Source organism: Lepidochelys kempii, chromosome 10 (genome assembly GCF_965140285.1).
Source record: "Lepidochelys kempii isolate rLepKem1 chromosome 10, rLepKem1.hap1, whole genome shotgun sequence".
NCBI lineage: Eukaryota > Metazoa > Chordata > Testudines > Cheloniidae > Lepidochelys > Lepidochelys kempii.
Window position 1 is genome coordinate 47,005,193 of NC_136389.1, and position 25,006 is coordinate 47,030,198.

The 25,006-nt window shown below is 43.4% G+C and overlaps 1 protein-coding gene and 1 long non-coding RNA gene across 5 annotated transcripts in view; one reads left to right on the forward strand and one right to left on the reverse strand.

Moving 5' to 3' along the window:
* The window catches only part of LOC140918557 (uncharacterized), a 31,305-nt gene extending 7,754 nt beyond the window's left edge, over positions 1-23,551 (reverse strand). The window contains exons 1-5 of one of the 4 annotated variants that reach the window (XR_012161229.2): positions 23,406-23,551; positions 22,162-22,225; positions 16,333-17,102; positions 15,739-15,852; positions 14,922-15,349 (exon numbers count right to left, since the gene is read on the reverse strand). This is a non-coding gene — a long non-coding RNA (uncharacterized LOC140918557). Of the gene's footprint in view, positions 1-14,921; positions 15,350-15,738; positions 15,853-16,332; positions 17,103-22,161; positions 22,226-23,377 lie in introns of those variants that run through there. The other 3 variants (XR_012161230.2, XR_012161231.2, XR_012161232.2) reach the window with 3 other exon arrangements.
* ARID3B (AT-rich interaction domain 3B) overlaps positions 1-25,006 on the forward strand; it is a 47,850-nt gene that overhangs the window by 10,050 nt on the left and 12,794 nt on the right. Inside the window, exons 3-5 of the mRNA XM_073363265.2 lie at positions 4,604-4,675; positions 6,608-6,680; positions 22,980-23,163. Of these exons, the coding sequence (XP_073219366.2) occupies positions 4,604-4,675; positions 6,608-6,680; positions 22,980-23,163 (329 nt within the window). The remainder of the gene's footprint in view (positions 1-4,603; positions 4,676-6,607; positions 6,681-22,979; positions 23,164-25,006) is intronic.

Sequence of the window (25,006 nt, forward strand, 5' to 3'; positions counted from 1 at the left end):
AGTTTTCTTTATACTGGCATCTGTTTCACTTACTAGGGCTCAGCCCCACCCACAAAAGGAATTTCTGCTGATTCTCTGATAATCCTGAAATCACCCCCTTTGTACATTTCCCATTAACTCAGTGTTTGCTGTTAAGCTAGTGGGATAGGGTAGTAAAGGGTTTGTCACAGCAACATTTAGCTTAGTGTGTAGATAGACTTCAAACATTATGGTGGTTGCCCAGTGACAAGTATCTATCTGGAAACACTAGGACTGAAATAGTAGTGATGGAGGAAGCACATCAAGTTTGAGGTACATTGGCAAACCTAGGTGAGGCTCCAAGTGTGCTAATGCCTCCTCACTTTTTGTGAATCCTAAACTTCAACAGGTTCACCCAGAATAAATACAATAAATAAATGAGATTTAAGTCCAATTTCATAGTCTCATAAACCTTACCAGACCTCAGCTGAGTCTCATTAAAATATTTGAATAACAAAGCTATATTAAAGCTTTGAGAGTTTTTCCATGAGGCAAGGCTCATGCCTGAGGTGCAGATATTTTGAGTTTTAGTGGTGAACCTTTACATCCTGGACCCTTTGAGTTGGACACAGGATTTTGGTTCTTGGGGAAATTAGACTCTGGCCACTATACAGAGAGTTGGAATATTAGTACTCAAGTTCTAAACAGCTCAATCATAGGAGTTTTTAGATGAATAATTTGGAGGTTTGGGGCTTCAAGAGGCTGGAATGAAAAACAAGTTGTTTGTAATTGTCAGTGACCTGTTCCAGTAACTTATTTTTGAGGAAAGGGTTAACTATGGCTTTTGTAGGTGGTAACTGAAACTGCTTTTGACATCTGAGCTCTGCTTTAATAAGATATTCCAGGTGGTTAGGAAGTAATCCTAAAATAGCCCATGCTCTAATTGCTTCTAAAGTCAGGCCTATCCTCTCTGGGGAAGAGCAGAACATTTTGATAGCAGATGAGCTTCAGAGGTGTGTTTGGGGATGTGGGCAAAGGGAATGGGGCAGGCAGCTTCTGGGGACAGCCTGCAGGCTGAAAGTTCTTTCTCAGGGCAGGAACTATTTACAGAATTCTGGCTTTCTTCTACTGGTACATGATGTCAGAGAGCTGAGCCAAGACATAGGGGGTAGCTTAATTTTTTTCAGATGTCAGAAGTTTCAGGTGAATTCTTGTTTGCGATATCCCGGTTGGTAACTATGGAAATGATTATTTCTCAAACATCAAGTAAATTTCCTTGCTACAAAATGAGGGAGAAAACAGTAGCATATTCCTTGATATTAATTTTAAATAGTACAGAAAGGAAGCAGAAAACATCTCCTGACCTATAAAACCCCCTTTTGATGCCTGGTGGAAGGGATATTGATTTCTCAAGCTCCTGCTGTTAATGGAGAGAAGGGTCTCCCAGCATAGAGTAATTATGTTTTCCGAGAAAGAGTGAAAGTTCGATATGCTGAAGTTTATGCAGAGAGCTATATCCTCCATGCAAGAAGCTTTTATATAATAAATAAATGATCCTACATATGTCAGTAATTGTGCAGCATTCTCATCTGTAATTGGGTAGCTATTTGTTTTCTTCCTTCTGTGTCTTGCACGTTTCATTTGAGCTCAAGTCACTAGCAGTGGAACACTGTGAAATTCTGATGGCTGTTGATGGCTTATGTGAAATCAGTTGATGGATCATGGTCTGTTTCTCAGTGAACTGGTTTCTGACCTCACAAAACTGGCATTGCAGTTGTCACTATTTGGTATCATTGTTGGTAGTCTTGGCAGGGAGGCCACAGAATGATAGGTCATGAAGGTAGTCCCTTCAGATCACAGTCAAGACATGTGGACAGTGGGAAGTTTGTCTGTTGTTGTCCATGCTGTGGACCTGTTCTATGGATAAATTAACAATACTGGAGAATGAAGTCTACCTGGTACTCTAGACTAGCCAGAAATCCACTAACTCCAGTCTCCTTGTCCCTCACCTCTGCACTGGATTATACTCCGTTGCTACCCAGAAGCAGCCCTGATTGCATGTAAGGGAGAGTTGTAAGAATTTGATCTAGCTCATCATAAAAGAAGCATGCCTTGTGCCCTGAATCCGGTGTACTTTTATTTCACCAGGTCTCATTATCTGGGAGCTTCAGTACCTTTGTCTCACTGCTGCTTGCTATGCCAAATGATGCCAATTTCATCCAGCCACTCAGTCACACGGTTAAACATTGCAATGACAGAGTTCAGCTGGCCTTTATCTTCTTTTCACTAAAAAACATAGAAGTAGTGATGCTTTCTCACCTTTTGAAGTGCTTTGAGATTTAGCGATTAAGGGGAACATAAGTACTACTTCTTTGTGTTTTGATCTCCTTGGTGATGTCTCTGATGAAAGAATTTAAACTTCATAATTCTAAAATTAATGAAAAGTATATTTTTCTTTAAAGTAAAGAGTGTGTTTTTAATGCTCCATGCAGTTTTCCCACAGTAGGTTTTTCTTTTTTTTTTTTTTCTTCCTTCCTGGTTGTAAACTGTTCTCAGTGGAGAGTTGTTGGCTAATGTGTGCTATGTATAAAATACATTTGTGGTTTAATCTGCTTTTCACACTTCCTCTCTGCCTGGGGGAATTTATACATGTTCTCTTGCCCTCTCCCCTCCTGTATTTAAAAGAGAAAAATGGGTACAGCAGGTATGGCCAAGTATTTAAAATGTGCCTATAGTGAATTTGGGTGCTTTGATTCTAATATACCCAACTTTAAATGGGGGTCTATTTTCAGAAGGTGGATGCTTAACACTGTCTGAAAAACAGATTCCCTTAAGTTATGTCAGCTTGGGCACTCCAAATCACTAGTCACTTTTGAAGATCTTGGCATGTGTGTTTTATTCTCACTATTCATCCAGGTTTTTAGTTGCTCTTAGTTTTCTGGCTTCTTATCAGCAGGATGTTAGGAGCAGCTGGATGTTATCATAATTAACAAAAATATGTGTTTTTAATCTCTGTTAGCCAAGGACACCCAAATGAATCCTCCTGTGAACAAAACCTGTCTTCAGACCTCTCCCTAGAGAGGGAGGGGAATTGACCTGCTGGAATAAACAGCTGACATAACAGAAGTGGCAATAATCTCCAATTAAATATCTTTCAGCTGATGGGACTCACTGGATAATTGACTTTCCAGCAGGAATTACTGGCTCAAACTAAATCAGCGGGCATTAGAGCAGCCCACTGCTGTTTTTAAAGGGAAAATGTAGCTTTGTCTGTCTTTTACAAAGGTGAAGAGCACTTGGCATCACTACCAGATGACTCCAAGATTTCAGATGTTAGAGCAACTCTAATTAAAATGTATTTTTGTTCTGAAATCTCTTCACATATTCAGTGTCTTCCTATCAGATAAGGTGCAGTGCATTTGTAACCAGAATGGCAGGTACCACTTATAATTTACCAGAGCACTTGATTGGGTGGCTGTCTGTACCAGTGGCTACTGTTGTTCTATGGTGTTTGTGGTTTGAAGATGGCTACACAATATGTTTTATCACCCTTCTGTTCCCACAACTGAGAAATAGCCAGATCTGCCTTTGCTATTTTTCAGTTCTGCTAACTATTTCTCTGTCGTGATTTGCTGAGCAAGATAGACCCAAGTGGTGTCCCTATAATGCCTAATGAGAAGTGCAAGCCTTAATCCAACAGAGTTGAGCTTTCTATCTCTGTGTAGGAGATCCGAGTACAACAGTTCCCTAAGCTTGCGCATACCATGATTGGTACAGAGAGGTCTGCGCAGGGTCTCAACCTTATTATCCCCTATTTCCCATCCCTTTGACCTATCCTTAGAGCTGCTTATGTCAGAACACTAGAGGAGGCCAGGCTGCATGTTTTCCCATCCTGAAGTATGGTAGTGCTGGTCAGATGGCTAACAGAAAGGATGAGGCTCAACATGATCAAGTTGACAAGAATGCTTGACACCTGCTGCTTTCAATGTTGGCTCTAGAGACCATAAAAAAAAATGCACCTGTGTAAGGATGGTCAGACAGTAAGAAGCTTCATTCTTGAACTTGCTCCTTGTTTGGCTTTGAACAATGAAGTGAACCTGGCTACAGTGAATGAAGAGATCCCCCACTTCAAATGTTAGATCACTGATGTTTAACAGGTGGAATAATGTGCCCATTAGAGCTGGTCAGGAATTTTCCAGCAGCTTGGCTGGAGGGGACCAGGGGTACCCAGTTTCTGGCATGCAGTTAGGAAGTAAAATTGACAAGAGTCTTCCAGGCAGATAGCTTGCAAGCTGAAAAATTGTGCCTTGGGGCTCCCAAATGGGATTTCTCTGGAAGTTCTGTCCTGCAAAAAATTTTGCATTTTTGACTTTTTTCATACAGTTAAGAATAAATTTTATTTTAAAAAACACGGACTTTTTTGTGGGAAGAGATTTCTATTTTCCAGCCAGCTTCTGTGGCCACATATTTGGAAGCTTAATTAAAATACGATACAATTCTCTGCTTAAATACTTCTCTCCATCCCTGTGCTCCCTACACCAGAAGTGCCCTCCCCCGTATGTGTACTCCCTGTCTAGAATTGCCACCCATAGAGCAAGGGCACTCTCCCCATAGTCCAGTCATCCTCTTGTTTCTGTTCCCTTAGAATGGAAGTCTGACTTGGAGCGAAGAAGCTGACGGAGGCCGAGGAAGAGAAATCTCTCGAGATTTTGCCAAGGTAAGCCTGTCTGATCATTGGATTTCACTGTATGTGAAGCTGGGGTTGGGAGAGATAACTTTCAGCATGTTCCTCCCCGCTGTTTTGTTGAGGGATTGCTAATCCCAGACTGTTCTGTTGCAGCTTGTGGGAATGTGAAATAGGGACTGTGTACACTGAAATTCACTTAGCAACCTCTGTGTCTGGGGACCGGTTGGGTTAGGCCATGTTATTGCCTTTGATGGCTAAAAGGCAGCTTTCAGTAAAGCCTCCTAGTTGTCAGCTATGATATTTAACACTTTTGATCAGGATCCTTCTTCAGCTGGCAGTACAGGATTCAGCTTCCCGAAACTGATTAGCAATTTTGAGCTGTCAGCAGTTTGTGTCCTGTCAGACAAATAAACAACGTATTTAATTTAAACTAACCCTTTTTGAAGGAGTGTAACTAATTGCTATGCAAATCCAGTGATGCATTTCCTTCCCAATAGCTCAGTGTGTGAGAAGAGGTAGGCAACAGAGGAAATGACCCAATAAACCCATTTTCTTGTGGAATAGACAGACTTTGAGTAGCTAACTCCATGTCTTGAGAGAAAGACAGACACGTTTATCTCATTGAGGCTTTGCTTTTCCATTGATATCCTTCCCTAAGAGAGCACCTATGGCCAGCAGAAGAAATGATTTCCACAACTACATGGACTTCATTTCTGTTCCACATGCAGGAGTTTTTGTTCCTTGTGAATATTTCTGCTAGCAGTACTGGCATTGTGTCTTTCAGCCAGTCACAGTATATGCCCCCAGTGTCCGCCAGAGATGAAAATTGGATTCACTATGGAACAGTTGCATGATTCTCCTGCCTTCGCCTTTTCTGAAATGTCAGAGGGTGATGCTAAGAAGTAGAATTTGTTTTCTGAATAAATCTTATATGAAACTTTTCAGAAATATGTAATCAGAAACACTGGATCTCGAAGGCATTTTGCCAAAATATGTCTTCAGAACATTGGTTCTAGGCTGATTGCCAAGGTGAGTGAGAGTACTTTCCATCTGATTTCAGAGGAGCATCTCCCACCAGGCATTACTTGTTAGCACGATTTGAAAGATCTATATCTTTTCTTTCACCTTTCCCTTCAAGGCATTTCAGGGATTGTCACATAAGTGGAAAACTCAAAGGAAGGAATAACAGGATCAGAAGTTGCACCTCCGTTGTGCCTTTAAGGTGTGAATTGGAGGAGCTAGTGTACTCTGAGGGCTGGTCTACACTATAGAGTTAGGTCATCTTAACTATATCGCTCAGAGCTATAACTTCATGCCCTGTGCCATGTAATTAAACTGACCTAAGCCCTGGTGTGGACACTGCGAGGTGTCTTCCGTTGACCTACTGCCTCTTGTAGAAGTGGATTTACTACAGCAATGGAAGAACCCCTCCCGTTGCTGTTGTAAGTGTCTATGCTTCAGCGGCGCAGCTGCAGTGCAACCGCTTTACCTCTATAGCATTTCTAGTGTAGACATAACCTGAGTTTTACATTTCTTTTGGCTTTCCCATCTTTCCTTTCTGGTCTTCTGTTTGTTGCAGTAGTTTCTCTCTCTCTCCCCTTTGACCCAGGTTGGATCCTTGGAATCCTTTCTTTTCTACTCCTTCCTCCCAATAGCCCTGCATTATAGCAGCACTCCTCTGGCAGAGTTCAACCCTGCTTCCTCCCAAACCACAGTCTGCACCATGCCTGAACAATCCCCGGGAGATCAGTACAGAGTGTTCCCAATTCCGCCAAAGGGGCTCAGCTTGCTACACTTCAGCCTGGTCAGTGGAGGAGACCAGAACTCTACAACTGATTTGCCTCTACCTCTGTGGCAGCATGTTGTCCCACCATCACATGAGGCCCAGTATAATATATGGTGGTCTTACCCTCTCTGTCTGCCCTAGCATGGGTTATACCGTTATTTTTCTTAATTCCCCAGCTGTACGAACTGGATAGTGACCCTGAACGGAAGGAGTTCCTGGATGACCTCTTCATCTTTATGCAAAAGAGGGGTGAGTGAGCCATCTGCTTTATTTGGATAATATAAAATGGGACAGTGCCCTGGGAGCTGGCTCAAGAGAATGAAGCTGCCAGTTGAGCTTGCTGATCAGGTGGGAGAACAGTAGTATGACCTGAGATACTTGCTTTGAGAGTAAAGGGGCTGTGCAAAGAACTGTCCTGTCCTTGAATCCTGGATTATAAGGGCACGACCAGTTTCCCTACCCTTCCTTTCACTTGTCTAAAAAAAGCAGACTCTAAGATCCATTTTGGAACAATTGATTTCTGCTTCTTATCCTGCAACAAACCAATTTTTGAAACATTCACACAAATCTACACCCTGTCTCAGAATAAGCTGCTGTGTTGACACTGATCACCCACAAGAAGCCCCTGGTGTCTTATTTTCATGCTATACATCATGGAAGATGTGTGTGAACACCCACTCTGTTGGACAAGATCTGCATATAAAGTAGGTGTTCATGCTAATGCCTAGAATCTGCAATATGGGGGCTTGGAAAAGAGATACAAAGCACTCTTTTCCTGTTACCACACTGCGTTTCTTAGACCTGGATTTCTATTTCATATCATTCTGTTCAGCTGAGCCCAGGAACACAGCTGAGAGGAAACTGTCACGCTCTTTTTGCTATCAACCACTTGAAGTTTTTCTGATGACAGAAGTAGGGGGTGGAGTTGCTCCGCTAGAATATTTTATAGGTATCTTTCTAAGTATAGTTCTACCAGTTGAAGAGGAATGATTAATAAATGCCTACAGATACAAGAACATAAGAATGGCCATCCTGGGTCAGACTATCTACCGTCTATCCCAGGGGTGGGCAAACTTTTTGGCCTGAGGGCCACATCAGGTTTCTGAAATTGTATGAAGGGCTGGTTAGGGGAGGCTGTGCCTCCCCAAATAGCCAGGCATGGCCTGGCTCCCACCCCCTTTTCAATCCCCCCCCAGGCTTCTTGCCCCCTGATGGCCCTTTGGTGACCCCTGCCCCATCCACTCCCCCCACTCCCCTGCTCTCTGTCCGCCTCTGGTGACCCCGGCCCCATCCAACCTCCCCTCTCCTTCCTGACTGCCCCCCGAACACCCCGCCCCTAACTGCCCCCTGCTGCCCCATCCAACCCCTCCTTTCCTTCCTGACTGCCCCTGCTCCTATTCAACCCCCCTGTTCCCTGACCCCTATCCAACACCCCCACCCCCTTACTGCGCTGCCTGGAGCACCAGTGGCTGGCGGCGCAGCTGCACCAGAGCATGCAGCCGCGCCCATGGTCCCGCAGGCCGTAGGTTGCCCACCTCTGATCTATCCCAGTATCCTGTCTTCAGATAGTGGCTGGTGCCAGATGCTTCAGTGGGAATTACAGAACAGGGCATTATCAAGTGATCTGTCCTGTGTCATGCAGTCTCAGCAAGTCAGAGATTTAGAGACACCAAGAGCATGGGGTTGTGACCCTGACCATCTTGGCTAATAGCCCTTGATGGACCTATCGTCCCTAAACTTATCAGATTATTTTTTTGAAACCAGTTATACTTTTGGTCTCCACAACATCCTCCGGCAATGAGTTGCACAGGTTAACTGTGTGTTGTGTGAAGAAATACTTCCTTCTGTTTGTCTTAAACCTTCTGCCTATCAATTTAACAAACAAACCAGGGGTGTCAGTCATGTGAAGGGGTAAATAACACTTCCCTATTCTCCTCCACACCATTTTTGATTTTATAGACCTCTATCATGCTTCCCCTTAGTATCCTCTTCAAGAGGAACAGTCTGTCTTTTTAATCTCTCCTCATATGGAAGCTCTTCCATACCCCTAATCATTTTAGTTGCCCATCTTTGTACCTTTTTACAATTCAAATATCTTTTTTTTGAGATGGGGCAACCAGAACTGCACATTGTATTCAAGGTCTGGGTGTACCATGGATTTATATAGAGGCATTATAATATTTTCTCTTTTCTATCATTTTCCTAATGGTTCTTAACATTCTGTTAGCTTTTTTGAATGTTGCTGCACATTGAGCAGATGCTTTCAGAGAACTATCCATAATGACTCCAAGATTCTTTTTCAGTGGTAACAGCTAATTTAGACCCAATTATTTTGCGTGTATAGTTGGGATTATGTTTTCCAGTGTGCATTTCTTTGCACTTATCAACATTGAATTTCATCTGCCATTTTGTTGCCCGGTCATATGGGGCAAACCATCACAAATCTGAGGCTGAAATGAATTTTCCTTTCAAATGTTTTTTCCCCCACAGGGGTTAGTAAAAAATTGGCAGGCTGACCCTCTTAATACCTCTTTTGCAGCACAGTTGAAATAACATTCCTTTGCTAGACAACTGTGGTCAATTTGTCTGTTATGTTTTAGGCAGATCTGTCATTGGAACAGAAAGATAGTGGCCTCTTTAGACATGCCGAAAGGACTATGGGCTGGCTGTGAAGAAGTTCTGTAGATGAAAAGTGCGACACCACATTCTGCTCCTTTCACTGTCTCAATCTGCTGGGTTCTAGGAACAGGCGTAGTGAGCATTTAACATGTAAGAGGGAAATACCTTGCCCTTTGCTTATTCCTGTCATAGTATAATGTTCTATAACTGACAGTGCATTAGACCTAGGAAACCATCTCACTTTCCTTAGGGCTCTTATAGAAATGGTCACTACCCAGCTTATTTCTCAGGAAATCTGGTAAGGAATTGTGGGAAACATCTGTCTTCTGAAGTTGAAGAGCAGCCAATTGCCCTTTAACTGCCTTGCACTGGAGTTTGGGCCTCACCTCCACTTGGTCTGATGTTTCACTATGGTATTTCTGGGGCACGTTCCTTTCTTGAAAATCTCAAAGGCTTGCTGAAACATGATGAGGATGGGGGAAAGGGTGGCCCCCATTGCAGTCAGATTTCCAGCTAATTGTGGGCACATCTGCTGCATGGTTTGTATCTCATTTGGCTTCCACAGCTTGGCTGTAACATGCCACACCCTTTCTGACACTGCTAGGGCTTCCACATCCAGCAGTGTGGGGATTTGCTCTTGTGGCATTTTAAAAGCTTGAGCCCTGTTTCACTGATTCTGGGTCCTCCATGGGCAAAGGTTTAAGAAGTCCTAATTAGTTTGTATTTATGACTGTTATCTTGAGCTGCATGTTTCAGTCTAAGTGAAGAAACAAGAATATAGTCCTAGAAGAGTGTGACTGGCAGCAATGAAAACCTCTTGTTACCTTGAGAGAAATCTGCTCACTACCTCATTGCCTCCTTCCAATTACTGTTTAATTATTAACCAGCAACATGTTCCCAGTGCAGAGGCTGAGCCAGTCACCAGCTGACTGTTGTAGGAGTATAGCTTTGAATCAGCTGTACATTGCCAGTTTTTTTCTTTTCTTGCAGCTCTTGTTTTCCAGAACGATATTTAAGAGGACATGTTAAGAGCGCTACCCATAGTGGGAGTTAAATTCTAGAGTGCTGTTTCCAATGTTTCTGATAACTCCTATGGCTGACATCCGTTTACTGCTGTTATGCAGAACAAGCTAGATTGCGAGTCATATGGCTGGAGTGGTATTTGCCTGGGAGCCATTGCTCCTGTGGCAGCTCCCTAAAAAGTCAGTTGAGAGACTCTGTGGAGTTCAGGTTCTCAGATTGGTGTCCTGCTGACAGTGAGTTGTCACCCTAGTATTTTCCTGTGATGCCTTCAGTACTGCTAACAGCAGCAGTAGGAGCAGTCACCTGTTGGTGCATATCTGGCAAACATGCACATATTTCTACACATGCTAATGGACTCTGGCATGCTCCTAACATTTAGTCACTCACAGCAGAGTGAACACACAGATTATTATTAATACTTCTTTTTCCCCTCTGCGCTCCCACCTAACACAAATCAATCTCCTTTCTCATTAAATATAAACACCTTGTTCAGAAAGAGTCCACCAGAAGGAGACTGACAAACTGAGGCTTTAATGCACCTGGGAGCTGAGAACAAACTGCTATGTTTCTGTCCCTGTCCGTCCGTGTGTGTCATTGTCCAGTTAATTTATACCTCAAATCCAAGTGGGAGTGAATGCAGGTCTTTTTGTCAGCATCATTGGTATAATGATGGGTATTTTCCTGCCCTATTACAGAGACTCTGGATAATGCTGGCCCTTGTTTGGTGTTGGTGGCGGGGGGGATGACAGCAGACTGGTAACTAACGTTGATACTGGAGGCCTGATGTGAAAAACAAATAGCAGATTTCCCAGGAGCTACTGAAGAGCTCTGAGCATGAAAAGACTTGGCCCTTAGTGCCACTGCTTGAAATGTACCTAGAATGTGAAGCCATGAAATGGGCTTAATGCAGATCAAATGTGCAGGTCTCATCAGCCTCAGAGCACAGCAGGTTGTCACAGAATACTCCAGCTGCAAGTGATAAAATGGTCCTTCAGTTGCAGTAATGATGGAAGAGAGAAATGAGGGGAAAGCTGTAACTCTTCCTTTGTTGGGAGATTTTTTTGGGTATGTATTTAGGTGAATTGTACTCTCCATAGCTGTGACCCATGGGAGGGCTCCAGACAGTCCGGGTGACTGTTGTGCAGAACAAACTTTGAACTGGCTCAACAATGTGACCAGTCTACTGACTTGGGGGGCTCGTCCACATGAGACATTAGTGCATGGCAAGCCTGGGTGTAAATCTACAGTGCACTAGCTTACTGCACAGTAGCATCCTGTATGGACACTGCTACAGCACACTAAAAATTCCATCGTGCTCTTGGATACATTTGTGTTTCGAAGTGTCCATGTGGGACATTACTGTGTAGCAAGCATGCACTGTAAAGTCAGGCACTGACCTGCCATGCACGAATGTCCCATACAGACAAGCCCTTATCTTTACCTTGCTTTACGTTGCTGCACCACCCTCGCACTCTCCCCTTCTAGACTGCATCTTCCACCTCCCTTCATTGTGGGAGGGTGAAAGGTTGGGAAGGGCATGACTTCCAGCTCTGCTGCAAAAGGAGAGAATTTTAGGGATGTGAATGTTCATATACAACTAAGTATGGCACTGAGCAAGCCTTCTCACATAGTTTTGCTAGTGCATCTCAGTCCTTAGCAGAGAATGATAATCCTAGCAAATTGTGTAGAAGTATTGTGGCATGGATAAACATCCACAAAGCAGTCGGTTTTAGACCTAACCCCTCTGAAACACACTTGCAACTTAAAATGAATCCAAAAAACAGTTCTCCAGAGAACTGCAAACACCTACAATTCCTCCTCTTTTACTTTAGAGGGGAGGAGATGGAGGCGTAGAAAAGGCTGGCAAAAGAAACGTGTGTGTAGTGTAGTTATAGCTGAGTCAGTCCCAGGATACGAGAGACACAAGGTGGGTGAGGTAATATCTTTCATTGGCCTAAATTCTGTTAGTGAGAGAAGCACACTTCTGAGACACACAGAGCTCTTCTTCGGGTCCTGAAGAAGAGCTCTATGTGGCTCAGAAGCTTCTCTCTCCCCCACGAACAGAAATTGGTCCAGTAAAAGAAATAGTTATTTCTGTGGGCCTTTGTTCTGAACTTCATAGAATCATACAATATCAGGGTTGGAAGGGACCTCAGGAGGTCATCTAGTCTAACCCCCTGCTCAAGCAGGACCAATCCCCAATTTTTGCCCGGGATCCCTAAATGGTCCCCTCAAGGATTGAGCTCTCAACGCTGGATTTAGCAGGCCAATGCTCAAACCACTGAGCTATCCCTCCCCCCATTTAGTCATTTCCTGGCTGTGCTCTAGTATGAAATCTTTAGCATCTTCAGGGTCCACTTTCACTGCATGATTGATCTCATTATGCTTTCCTCTTGGATCTGTTGGAATTTTGTTTCACTGACCAATGAAATATACTCGGATAGCACTCTGAAGTATATTTTACCTTTTTCAGAACCCTCTTAGTGCATGCCTTACACTGGGTGTGTCCACATTTAGTGTAGGTAAGTGCTAAGGAACCCACCCCAGTTGGTCATACTGATGCAGTCACAGACTTTGCATTAGGTACACAGTGATGGTCTTCCTCATGACACTCCTCTCCCTTCTCCCTCCTTCCTCCCCCCATTTCCCTGTTTTCACCATGTTGCCATCAAAACTTCTTGGAGGTGTTCTAGTATAATGGAACTATCCTATTGGGATTATCACTAGCGTTTTGCAAGAAGTTACTCTGGAGAAATGACTGTGTGTGGAAGAGAACTAACCGAATATTGTGGTGTAACACTCTGAGGCAGCCTAAGAGATTGCATGTATTAGCACATCAGAAAAGGCTCCTTTTGAAGGAAGGCTGTTTTGTTCATTTAAAGTACTGCCTTTGTGAAGATCTCATAAACCCTCTCTGATGGTACGACTCTGCTAATTCTGGTCAAGGTTACTGTGTGACCTTGGTTTTCCCAGGTGGAAAACCATTCTGTTTTTGATGTGCATATACATAGGAGGGACTTTGTAAGCCTGAGCATGTGGTTTTAATTTTTTCCTTTTAGATATGGAAATACTCATGGCAAATACATGGTATTGACAAAAGCATTTACTGATGGATTCTTTTATCTATAGGCAACACTGGTGCTTATCATACACATGTCCAAGATATACCCCCTCCATCTGCCCTTTCTCAACTTCACAAGTTTCTTTTGCTCCTGCAAGGATATCTTGTTTTCTGAATAAAATAATGTAATTCTCTAAATTGGATGTAAACTCTCCACTCCTGTTGTCACTGTTAAGCAGACAGAGTAAGTGATTTTAGAGCAGATGTGTCTCCTAGCACGAAAGCAGAAGTTCCACGGTGAAGAAATCTCCCTCAGCATGCTACTCCAGAAAGAAGAGTTCTCAGTCATTGCTCTCAGGAGAGATGATTCGTGAGCAAATAAAGAATAAAACATGTGGATGTTCTGAATTAAATTAACAAACCTCTGTTCTATGCTACCTGGACCCTGAACTGTATAAAGCTCACTTCAGGATTTATTTCAATCACTGAATGGGCTACTTATTTTGGCCAGTTGATCTGATTTAAGGAGCTGAGAACTGTGGTAACTGGGTTCCTGTGTAAAATGATGGATAGGTGTGAAGCAGGGCACATCATTTACTCACTATTCTCCCCATTATTGATTACTTGTTTGTGTGTTAGTTGTATATGCTTTTATTTATATTGCATTCTTTTATAGGGGCCTTGAGCACTTAAGGAGGGAAGGATCGCACTGTATATGATATTAATAGACGCATAGGGCTAGAAGGGACCACAAGGGTCATCTAGTTTAACCCCCAAATCACACAAGGAGTTTGTAGCAAAGCAGGAAATTGAACCTGTATCTCTCTTGTCCTAAGCTAACAGCCTAGCTACTGCACCATCATTCATCTCATTAAGGTTGCAGAGTTAGTCACTCAAGTTAGGAAATTCCAGAATGAAAATCACCCATTCAACCTTAATTCGGCCCCCTTGTGCATGTGTGTTCATATATGTCTGTGCTCGGCATCACAGTGGAGCCTGGTAACGGGGTGGAGCACTTGCTGGGAAAGTCCTGCTCGTTGGAGAATTTAGCTGCCAAACTCGGACAAGTCTTTCCCGAGCAGAGATTTTTCAGAGACTTCTAACTTGGCCAAATTTTCCTGCGGCTGATAAAAGGCACAGCTGTGACATGAGAGACCCCCTGCCAAATATTAAGTCCCCTGCTCCAAAGCAGGGAAACATTAACTTTTAATACTGGCAAAATGTGTTTTTTCCCTAATCTTGGAACAGCCTGAAGCTGTTTTAAAAAAAAAAAAAAAAAGCTTGAGGCAAACACCCAGCATGGATAATGTCAAAGGTTAAAATGTTATAAGCAAGTGAAAACGGGGTCTTACAATGGGAACTTTTGAGTATTTGCATAGTAGTGCTACCAGTTCTACCTATAATTAATAGGAAATTAGAGTGGAAGTTTGTTTGTTGCTGGACTCTAGAAGACTTTGTTTTTAAACTTATCCAGAGTTAAGGTAACTAATTGTTAAAACTTTAAATATTTACTGATTGGAGTTGGGATGAATAACTCCTCTTAATTGGTGTGAATGTGTTTCCACATAGTTTGCTTTGTATCCCTCCCTATAATATGCCAATCTGACATCAGTCTTCTCCTAAAATAACCAATTTAAGGACTCCCTATTAAGCTTCTCCCTGGAATGCAGAATTGAGGATGTAAAGTTCACTCCTACCTAGCCATGAGGATTTAGATTTTGTGAAGAGTTAATCTATTGTCGCATAACCTGGATATTAGTGTTCCAAATCCTTTCCTCCCAAAGATCTTCTTTATATTGGAACTTCCTAATCATTGCGGATGCTCTGGGCTCTTTGACTTCCTAGCTGCCTTGGCAGCCTGTTTCTAATCAAGTGATTAATGACTCTTGCTGTGCTCAAGCAACTCAAAACCTAGCCATTTGGATACTGTGGTGATGAGGGCCTTACAGGTACATAGGCAAATACAAAAAGGCAGAACTGTTTGGCATGCATTCTAGACCCTCTGCCACAATCCGTAAGCAGCTGGCCTTATGTTGCCCAGCTAAGCCTAGTTGTGGCTGTATGTCTGTTCCGCTTCCTTCATTCCTTTGCATTTCTTTCAAACGTATTCATGTGTCCTCTTTGACTGGTGAAGAAGAGTTCATCTCCCACCTCTGCTTGTTAGTCCAAAGGTCGTAGGGGTGGAAACCCCACCAGTTGCAAAGCTGTTCAACATCTGGCAGAGAAATGGGGAATAGCAAATCTATTGGACCCAGCTGTGTCAGTAGCAGTTGAACAGTGGGACTTTATTTGATCTTAATATGAGGAGCAGTAAATTTCCATGGGACCTCGACTGGGATGGGAGTGCACTTGACACTGGGATGTAGTAGCCCCCTTCCCCTGAAACTTAAAATGGTTGGAGGCTTGGTCAGTATACTAGGGTTGTGGTCACTGGGAAAGTGTGTGCACATGCCAGTTAGGCTGCCTCCGGCTCAGCAGCTGAAATCTGATAAGGGGCCGCTAACTGTCAGTCTCACTTATTGAGGAGGGAAGCAGAGACCGATGGCATTTCTAGGGGTCTAGATAAGAACTGGGCCTCCTGTCAAATAGAACATGATTAATTACCCTCAGTCCCAGCTCCTGCTTTGATAGGAGTTTCTGATGATCCGCAGGCTTGCAGATCAGGTGGTGACATTCCCATTGGGAGGTGAGAATGCCCGCTGTGGAAATGCAGCAAACCTGGGGAGAGATTAGATCAGTGATGGCGCTGGCAGAGAGAGATCCTTTATTCTCATTTCCCCATAGCTGCTTTTCTCATTTTAACGTCGGCAGCTTACGCAATAGAGGTGACAACGGAGCCTTTCATGTGGAGGAACTGGGAACAGTTTGAATGACTGCTGCATGCATGGTCCCTGGTTCAGCATAACCAGCCCTGCTTAAAACCCTGGATTTTGTGCTTGGAGATGATTCCAAGTAAAGCAGGAGCCTGGAATGGGGACTTCTAATGTTAATTGCATATTGCTGACTAATTTAATCAATGGACTCCATTTAGAGAGAAGAGGAATAACAGAGGGATAGTGCACATGTAAAAAGTACAACCGCATTCTCCTTCCCTCCCCAACTAATTTAGTTTTCATTTCATTTCAAGATTCAGTTCCTGCTTTCCTCATTTTTTTAAAATCTCCACAGGCTTGCTCCAGCCTGCCTCACAGGCCTCACCCTCTTCCTTCTCCATTCCCTCTGATCTCTGGTGCTTCTGTCCTACCCCTTCACGCACTGTTGGTCTGCTCCCCCGCCGATTCTGAAGTCTCGAATAGCATCTCTTCCCTCATCTTGTATCTGTAGGCAAGTTATTGACAATGGTCTTCTGCTTACCTATTCATTTCTCTCTCTAACTCTATGAAGCATTTTGTTAAAGTTTGTATGAAAGACATTCTGAAAAATGTTATTGCATGGCGGCATCCTTATCTAGTGTGTGTCTCTCTAGAAAGGGAATCTTTAAAGAGGTATGAGGGAGAGATTTAAAGAGTACATCACTAGGAAGAGTGTGAAGAAATTGCCCAGGGAATCGCTGTGACAAAGGAAGGGTAATAACCTCTCTTTAATCAAACCAGGTTAGAACTCCCAAACCTGGCCGAGAAACGATCTCTCAAAGAAGTGTTGGCACAGGGTAAAGAGGAGAAGAAGGATAGGTCGCTGCTCTGGTTGAGTCCCAGGCTAAAATCCCACAAAGACCAGCCATCCTGAGGCATGTGTAAGGGGCGGGAGGAGGGAATATTTTGTTCCAAAATGTAGGTCTTGAAACACGTGGATAAATTACATTATCCCCAGTTTACAGATGGGAAGATCGAGGCACAAATCAGTAAAGTGATTAGCCAAAGTCATACAGGAAAAAGGCAGGAGAGCAAAGAACCCAGGTCTTCTGACTCGCTCACCAGTGCTCTTTCCATTGGACCTTGTAGACTCCTGGCCTCCAGTTGTAAGAATACCTGTTAAAAGAAAGCTTATGCTCAAATAGATTTGTTAGTCTCTAAGGTGCCACAAGTACTCCTTTTCTTTTTGCGAATACAGACTAACACGGCTGCTACTCTGAAACCTGTTAAAAGAATACTTCCAAGGTTCTCTTCTTCCTCACTCCCCACACACCGCTCCAAAATTAGGAAAGAGCAAGCCAATTACTCAGCCCCATATGCTTCTCAAACAAGGGAGACATTCAAAACCATCAGAATAAAACCTTTAAGCTTCTGTGTATTTATTCAGTTACATTCTCTTGAAGGTAAAAGAAGGCTTTCAGAGAGGGGAATGGTATGGTTGGGAAGAAGGGGCTGCAAAGGTGGCTCAGTCATAACTACAGTCATGATTTTTTCAAGAAACCCCAACTGTAATTACAACTTCCTCCCCTTCACAAAATCCACCTGCCTACGGGCTGTTCGGTGGCTTCTCCTTTTTTCATATCCTCAAATTCAGGTGTCTTACGGAGGATTTTGAAAGTGGGAACAACTTTGCCCCTACCTATTTGTCCATCCATCTCCAGAGATACCTGACTCAGCCCCCAGCTTGCTTACTTCTCCCACCCACATTTTCATGCTTTCTACGAGCTTGCTCCAGGAGCGCCCTGGCTGGATTGATCTAGAAGAGCTATCTTATCCTGTAAATCCTGCCCACCTCTGCAGTGATCCCTACAAGTAATGGCTAGGTTGTGGGGTAGTCAGGGAAAACTGATCTAACCTTTCTTTTAAAATATAATATATACAAAATATTGAGCCATTTTAAAATCTTGACTCCCATTGTCCTGCCCTTGATCCTTTGTCATATTAGAGGACAGAGACAATCTGCCTGGTTGTTTGTACAGCATTTAGCACAGCAGAGCCCCCATTTTCATTGGGGCCTCTGGTCACGACTGCAGTATGTAGACATTTGTGTTCCTCAGAATCCCATCATGTCAGTTGAGCAGCAACCCTTTTCCGTGGGATACAAATGCTTCTCCCTGCTGTTTATTATAGTGCCTAGGCCCCAGTCTGATTCTGATTACTTGGTATCAGAGGTGAGGTGGCCTGGGGTTGTATAGTGGGCTCACTTCAAGGGAGGAAAAGGTAGTAATTCCTGCAGCAACAGTGTGGAGAGGAGCCCTACCACCCCTTCTCTGATTTGAAGGAGACCCCAAAGCCAGTGTAGTGGCTGCAGAAGGCGTTTTTGTGAGCTGGTAGAATAGAGGGAGACAGGCTGGAAAGTACAGTAAAATGAGTTTGCCATCAAACAGCAACAAGTCTTATGCTGTGCCCCAGGTCGGTGACCTTTCCCTCTGGAATTCTCCCCTCTGACCTCCAGATCATTAATCCTGATGCTGCCAGATGACAGTAATCCATCATTGGCCCTGACAAGGCTTGCAGCCGACTGTGAAAGGATCCGCTCTGCTCCAGCCTCCTCCTGTCCCGTGATGCTACTTGTTTTTCAGCCTTTCTGTGTTCAGAGCTGGAGGTTTCCAATAAAGACTTTATCACCTTTCCCTTCCTCTGAAAGGACTGGGGGAGGGGCTCAAAGAGCAGCCTTTCCTCACTTACTGTCTGCATTTCGTAATCCGCTCCTGTGAAATGTGCTTTGCTCTGGCTGACAAAAGCAGTGGAGAGCATCCAGAGCTTACGGGAACCCAAAACATAACCCCTGTTGCATTCCCTAGCTCATGCAAGTTAAGAGAATGTTACTCAACGTTCTCCTTTTATGGAAAGTCCCGTAGCATTTCATAGAACATGACCACTTCCCTCTATGCTGTGGTTTTAGCTTTCCTACAGAATGTAACAGAGAGGGTGTCTCTCTTGTAAAACTCTGCAGGATGGTTAAAGAAAATCCATTAAAAATCTCATTCTGTGGGTTTTTGGAGTCATTTTTTAATAGACTCTTATAGAAGTTCCTATAAGGGCCCTAAGTATCAGAGGGGTAGCTGTGTTAGTCTGTATCCACAAAAAAACTGAGGAGTGCAGTGGGACCTTAAAGACTAACCGATTTATTTGGACATAAGCTTTCGTGGGTAAAAAACCCACTTCTTCAGATGCATGGAGTGAAAATTACAGATACAGGCATAAATATATATTGGGACATGAAGAGAAGGGAGTTAGGTTAGAGTTAGAGAAGGTAACTCCCAACTCCCTTCTCTTCATGTGCCAATATATATTTATGCCTGTATCTGTAATTTTCACTCCATGCATCTGAAGAAGTGGGTTTTTTACCCACAAAAGCTTATGCCCAAATGAATCTGTTAGTCTTTAAGGTGCCACTGCACTCCTCGTTTTTTCTATAAGGGTCCTGTTTTTAAAAGCTATCCCGAGGAAGAGGGTATTTCCTGGTGGTTACAGCTGAGTATGGGAAGGCAGATTTGGGTTCTGTTCCTCCACTAGCTTTTTTACTCTGTGCCTCAGTTTCCCCATCTGTAAAATGGGGATAATATTTTCACAATCCCTCTGTGAGGTAGGTGAATGAATTCATTAATATATGTAAAGTACTTTGAGATCATGGGTTGAGAGGAGCTAGAGAGGGTGAAAAATTGCGATTTTGGCTAAAGCTGTTTAAAAAAAAAATCTGTAATATCTCAGTATTTCCCCTTGCCAACCCCTTGTTTTCCTGAGGAACCTTATTAATGGCCCTTTCTTTCATGTTCCAGCTGTCCCATCTGGCCACTGTCCAAGCATAGCTGGATGAAAGTCCCTTATGAGCGAGCTAATACTATTCTCTAAATTGGATTGGGGAAGAGTGGATGGTTTTGAGCAACACAAGATGGTCTCGGGGGAGGAGGAAAGAAGTGGGAGGAGTGCTCCAGTTGTGCCCTCCCCTGTCATTGTTGACCAAAGAACTGGGCTCTGATATGGACCGTAGCATCATCAGTGCAACTTTTGTAATTATCTACTTTGTTGGAACACTCTGGCATCCATTGAAAGTGGCCACCTTGTCAGAAATATCCAGCAGTAAAGGGGTTAAAAACACACACTCTTCCTATTTGTGGGGTGGGATGAAAGAGGGTTAAATAAGACTTTTATTCACACACCCTGCCCTGCAGAGAAGTTGAAAGTTCCGAGTTCAGTGTCTGCAAGTCCTCCAAGGAAAATAAGCGAACAAGTCATTGACATAAGCCACCAGCTCTATTAAACGAGGGCTGTGGCGAGAAGATGGAGCACATGCTCTTGCCAGACTGTTCCTACAGAGTTTTCTATATGGAAATGCTGTCTCTGTCTGCGCGGAACCTTTAACCATGCTAAGTGAACTTCTTTACAAATCTTAACACAGTTCAAGCTGACTTAGGCCTTGTCTACACTAGAAAATTGTACCGCTTTACTCATCCTGTTATAGTTAAAGTGGTATAACCCCTCTATGTGGACACAGTTCTAGCAGTATAAAGGTGCTTGCCGTATGGGAAGGAGAATAAGTTATCTTGGTATAGGGCATATTTATGCTGGTATATTTGCATCTACCCTAGGAGTTGTACTGGTGGAACTATACTAGTAAAAAAAATAAATCACACCCTAACCAACACATTTATACTGTCATAATTTTCAAGTGTAGACCAGCCCTTGGTTTAAACTCTGACTGGCTAATTAGGGTGAATGGGGACCAAACACATTTACATTGTTTGGGAATGATTACAGTCTTGGTCCTGGAGGGAACTATAGGATGCAAAATGAAAACGGCAGATGAGATACCACTGATAGATAACAGGCTGGCATTACTGCTTTACAGGTGCTTCCCCTGTGGCAAGAAGACAACTAAACGGGGATATATGATAGATGTATACAGAATAGTTAATGGTCAGTCCAGGGTTCCAATTTACCTTCTCCCATAATACAAGAACAAGGAGACAACTCAGTACAACTGAAAGATAGCAAGTTTAAAACTAACAAAAGGATGTCTTTTATATAGCATATAATTAACTGGTGAAACTCCGTGCCAGCAGGTATTGAGGGGAAAAGGCATAACAGGATTCTAAAAAAAGATTACACACTTGGGGCATTGGGAATGTCGGTGGAGTTTAGATGGACTCTTACACAAAGCAGAATAAAAACCATTTATAAGGGCCATAAAGTCTTTTGCTCTATGGCGTATACCATATGCCGCTGTTGGGTGTTGGAAGAAATCTCCTCTGTGTACTAATTATTTCGCAATTGTCCATTACTGAGTTTCTTATTCCGTCCTGTAAAGATTTTGGTACTGACTTGTGTCCTAGACAGGACAGTGAAATTAGATGGATCATTGCTTTGATCCAGTATGGCATTTTCTATGTAATGAAATATTTGCCATGCCTACATTTTTCTTTCTTGTTAGCTAGATTTCATGAGTTTCAACTTTGAAATCGCTGCTTCTTGCTTTTAAGTTCTGGGAAAGGGGCACTGGCTGGTTAAAAATCAGATTTTCATACCTGTGTTAACCTGTGAGTTTACTAAAACTGAACAGAAGTTTGTCCCACAGCACGCTGCAAAAGGAAGCCTAGAGTCTGAAATCTAATGTACATTTCACTCTGTATGCTGATTGTTTACTCAGTTTGGACAATGAAAATGGATTAGTTAGTTTCACTTTCTGGCTCTCAGGCACTAGTTTCTTGCTAGTGTATTCGGATTGCAAATGCAGCAAGGGAAGGTCTGCAACGTTTTCCAGAAAACCCACTTAAACTGAATTTTTTAAAAGAAATCAGATTTCAGTTGATCTTCAATTTCTGTTAAACCTAATTTTAGAACGCCTAGATGTTGACTCTAAATCAACTGGGCAACAACGTCCCTTTAAACACAAGCTGCGGGAGGGAGTCGGGGGACTTACCATTTGCAAATGTGCTCCTAATGCATAAAATAGCCAAATTGTGGTTGGAGGTGAAGGAGACAGAGTGCTGGAGTAAGCGTCCAAACTCCTCTCGCTCCCTAATTACCCCTCTCCCCCCAAAAAGAGAGGGGGCAGCGGTGACATAGTAATACAGAGTATCAGAATTCAGCTTCCCCATGCTTGTGGTGGTGGTGGTGGGGAGGCTGGAAGCAGTGCAGCGACAGCATTAGAGTGGGGGGATCATCCACTCACCCTCTCTGGCTTATGCAGGAACAGTTCTGATGGACTCTGGAGGCAGCTGTAATCTGGCTTCCCTCTGCCAGGGAGAGTGTCAGCACCAAATAAGGAATAAGAGAGAAGAGCTTAAAATGGGAGAAGGGGGTTAGGATCACTCAAGGGAGGGGAAACAGGAGTAAGACCAAAAGTACTGTACTAAGAGCGTGAGCAGAAGAAACTGCAAAAGGGGAGTGTGGCTAGGGGGAGAGTAGATCTTAGCCAAAATATCATCATTCCCTTCCACATCTGCTCTCTCATATTAAGTACAGAAAATATAAAAGAGGAAGAGAATATTCTGACAACCACTCAGAGAATCCTGATGCATAAGCAGGTCTTGTTCTTTGCCAGGAGCTGTTTTGTGGGTTCTTCAGCTCCCTCATGAGCATGAATGAAACAAATTGTTGTGTCTAGTAGTGCACTGGGAAGCTCACATAGAGCAAACCTCTGTGCTGCTCCTCTGCTGTCTTTCACATCTCCGGTCCTGACTTGAAAAGCCCTCTACTTCCCCTCCCCTGAGTTTGCCTATTCCACAAGTTGCTGCCTAGCTGCATGTTTTGATTTGTCTCGTAATTGCTTTTGCCTGCAGGAAAGGATTTTCCATGAACAGGACTTGGTGTGTAGCTAAGTCGCTCTCATTTTCTTGCCTACAGAGCGCATTCTGGTCAGGTTACAAACAAGATTGCCTTCATTTCTCATTAGCGGGAAGATCAATAGCTCCAACCTGCCTGACTGTTTCTTGTCCTCATTTTCTGTCTCCATGATCCCCTCCCTGCCGTCCTGTTGTGATATTGCAGGAACTCCCATCAATCGGATCCCCATCATGGCGAAGCAGATCCTGGATCTCTATATGCTCTACAAACTGGTGACTGAGAAAGGGGGGCTGGTGGAAATCATAAACAAGAAGATATGGCGGGAGATCACTAAAGGCCTTAACCTGCCCACCTCCATCACCAGTGCAGCGTTTACACTTCGGACCCAGTAAGTATAGAGCCCTCCTGCATGCAACAGTAGGAAGTGGGGAGGGGGAAAAGTAGAGAGGAGAAAGGAAGAGGGGGGATGAGGGGAAAGAAATAAGCAAATTGTCCCCTTCTATGGCAAGAATGGACCTGATTGGCTGTTTGTTTCGACCTTCCTCCACCTTGTTCCCCACAGTCTCTTCACCTCAGCTTCGCGCCACACCAACGCCTCTTACCTTCTTTCCCCCTGCTCTGCCCCCTCACCTCCTTTCTCTTCAGTGATCCCTCTCTCTTCAATTGTCTTTCTCTTTAGCTGATCCCCTCCAAACTAAATCAGCCTCCACCCCTCCAAAAGTAATAATCATGGAACGACCATGCCATTTGTTGCAATCACATGGTTACCCCTTCCCCCACCCTGTGTCTGGTCTGGTAGATTGTAAGCTTTGGGGCACGGAGCATCTGCTGCTTTATGTTTGTGCAGTGCCTAGCATGATGAGGGCCCATTTATGGTTGGCCTAAGATACTAGTGTAGTAAACATTATAAATAATAATAATCAAATAGTCTTCTGAGTTTCCAACTTGTGTTTTAGCACCTAGATACTGTGGTAATTGCTCCCAGCCCCATAAATACTTAATATAGATTAGATAGGATAGCACTAAACCTAGGGAGAGAGGAATAGAACTGGCAACATGGAGGCAGGCAAAGGTGGCTCCTAACATTTTTGTTCAGGCTAAGAGGCAGTGTGGTTCAGTGACTTGAGCAGGGCACTGGGAATCAGGACTCGGGGATTCCCAGCTCTGTCCCGAATTCATTATGTGACCTCTCCATCCCTCAGTTTCTCATTCTGTAAAATGGAGATACTCACATATTTCACTGATGTTCCTAAAGTGCTTTGAGAGCCTTGGAAAAGGCTCTATAGAAGGGTAAAAAACAATTTCCCATCTGTAAAATGAAAATGATGATACTGGCCTCCTTTGGAGTGTGCTTTGAGATCTACTCATGAAAAGTGCTGGATAAGAGCTGTGTGCTGGTCTTATCACTGGAGCAGGAGAGTAGTAAAGTCTTTTCATTCTAAACTGCTTCTCCATAGCTTGGCAGTTCTTGGAACGTGCCTTTTCACTACACTTTTCCAGGCGTGGCCTCTTCCCAAAGTGATTTTTTTTTTTTTAAAAGCTTGGACAAACCATGTTCGGCCTCTTTTGAATACAAGAAGAGTTTGGGAGTTTTATTATGTTTTTTCAAACAGTCAAAACAGCTGGGTATAGAAAGTTGAAATGTGGCATGGAAACAGCTCTCAGTGAGGATAAGTACTTGTGAGTGTTCAGTCAAATTTAGTTGTGCCCAGGTTTAAAAATCGCATGCCTAGTACAGTTAATATGGGATTTTTCACCATGTTCTTAAAGCACACAGAGAAAGAAGGTGCTGCTGGACCCTGTGCAACTAATTTAGGAACATAGTGAAAAATATACTGAAGGTGTAGATTCATAGATTCCAAGGCCAGAAGGGATCACTGTAATCATCTGGTCTAACCCCCTGTATAACACAGGCCAGAGAACTGCCCCAAATAATTCCTAGAGCTGAGGTTTTAGGTCATGATTTAAAAATTGTCAGTGATGGAGAATCCACCACAGCCTTTGGTAAGTTGTTCCAGTGGTTAATGACTCTCATTGCTAAAAAAGAACACCTTATTTCTATCCTGAATTTGTTCAGCTTCATCTCCCAGCCATTAGATTGTGTTCTGCTAGACTGAAGAGCCTGCTGATAAATATTTGTTCCCCATGTAGATATTTAGAGACTGTAATCAAATCATCCCTTAAATCTATAACTAGGTCTGTGACTAAATAAATTGGCTTCTGGCAAGGGC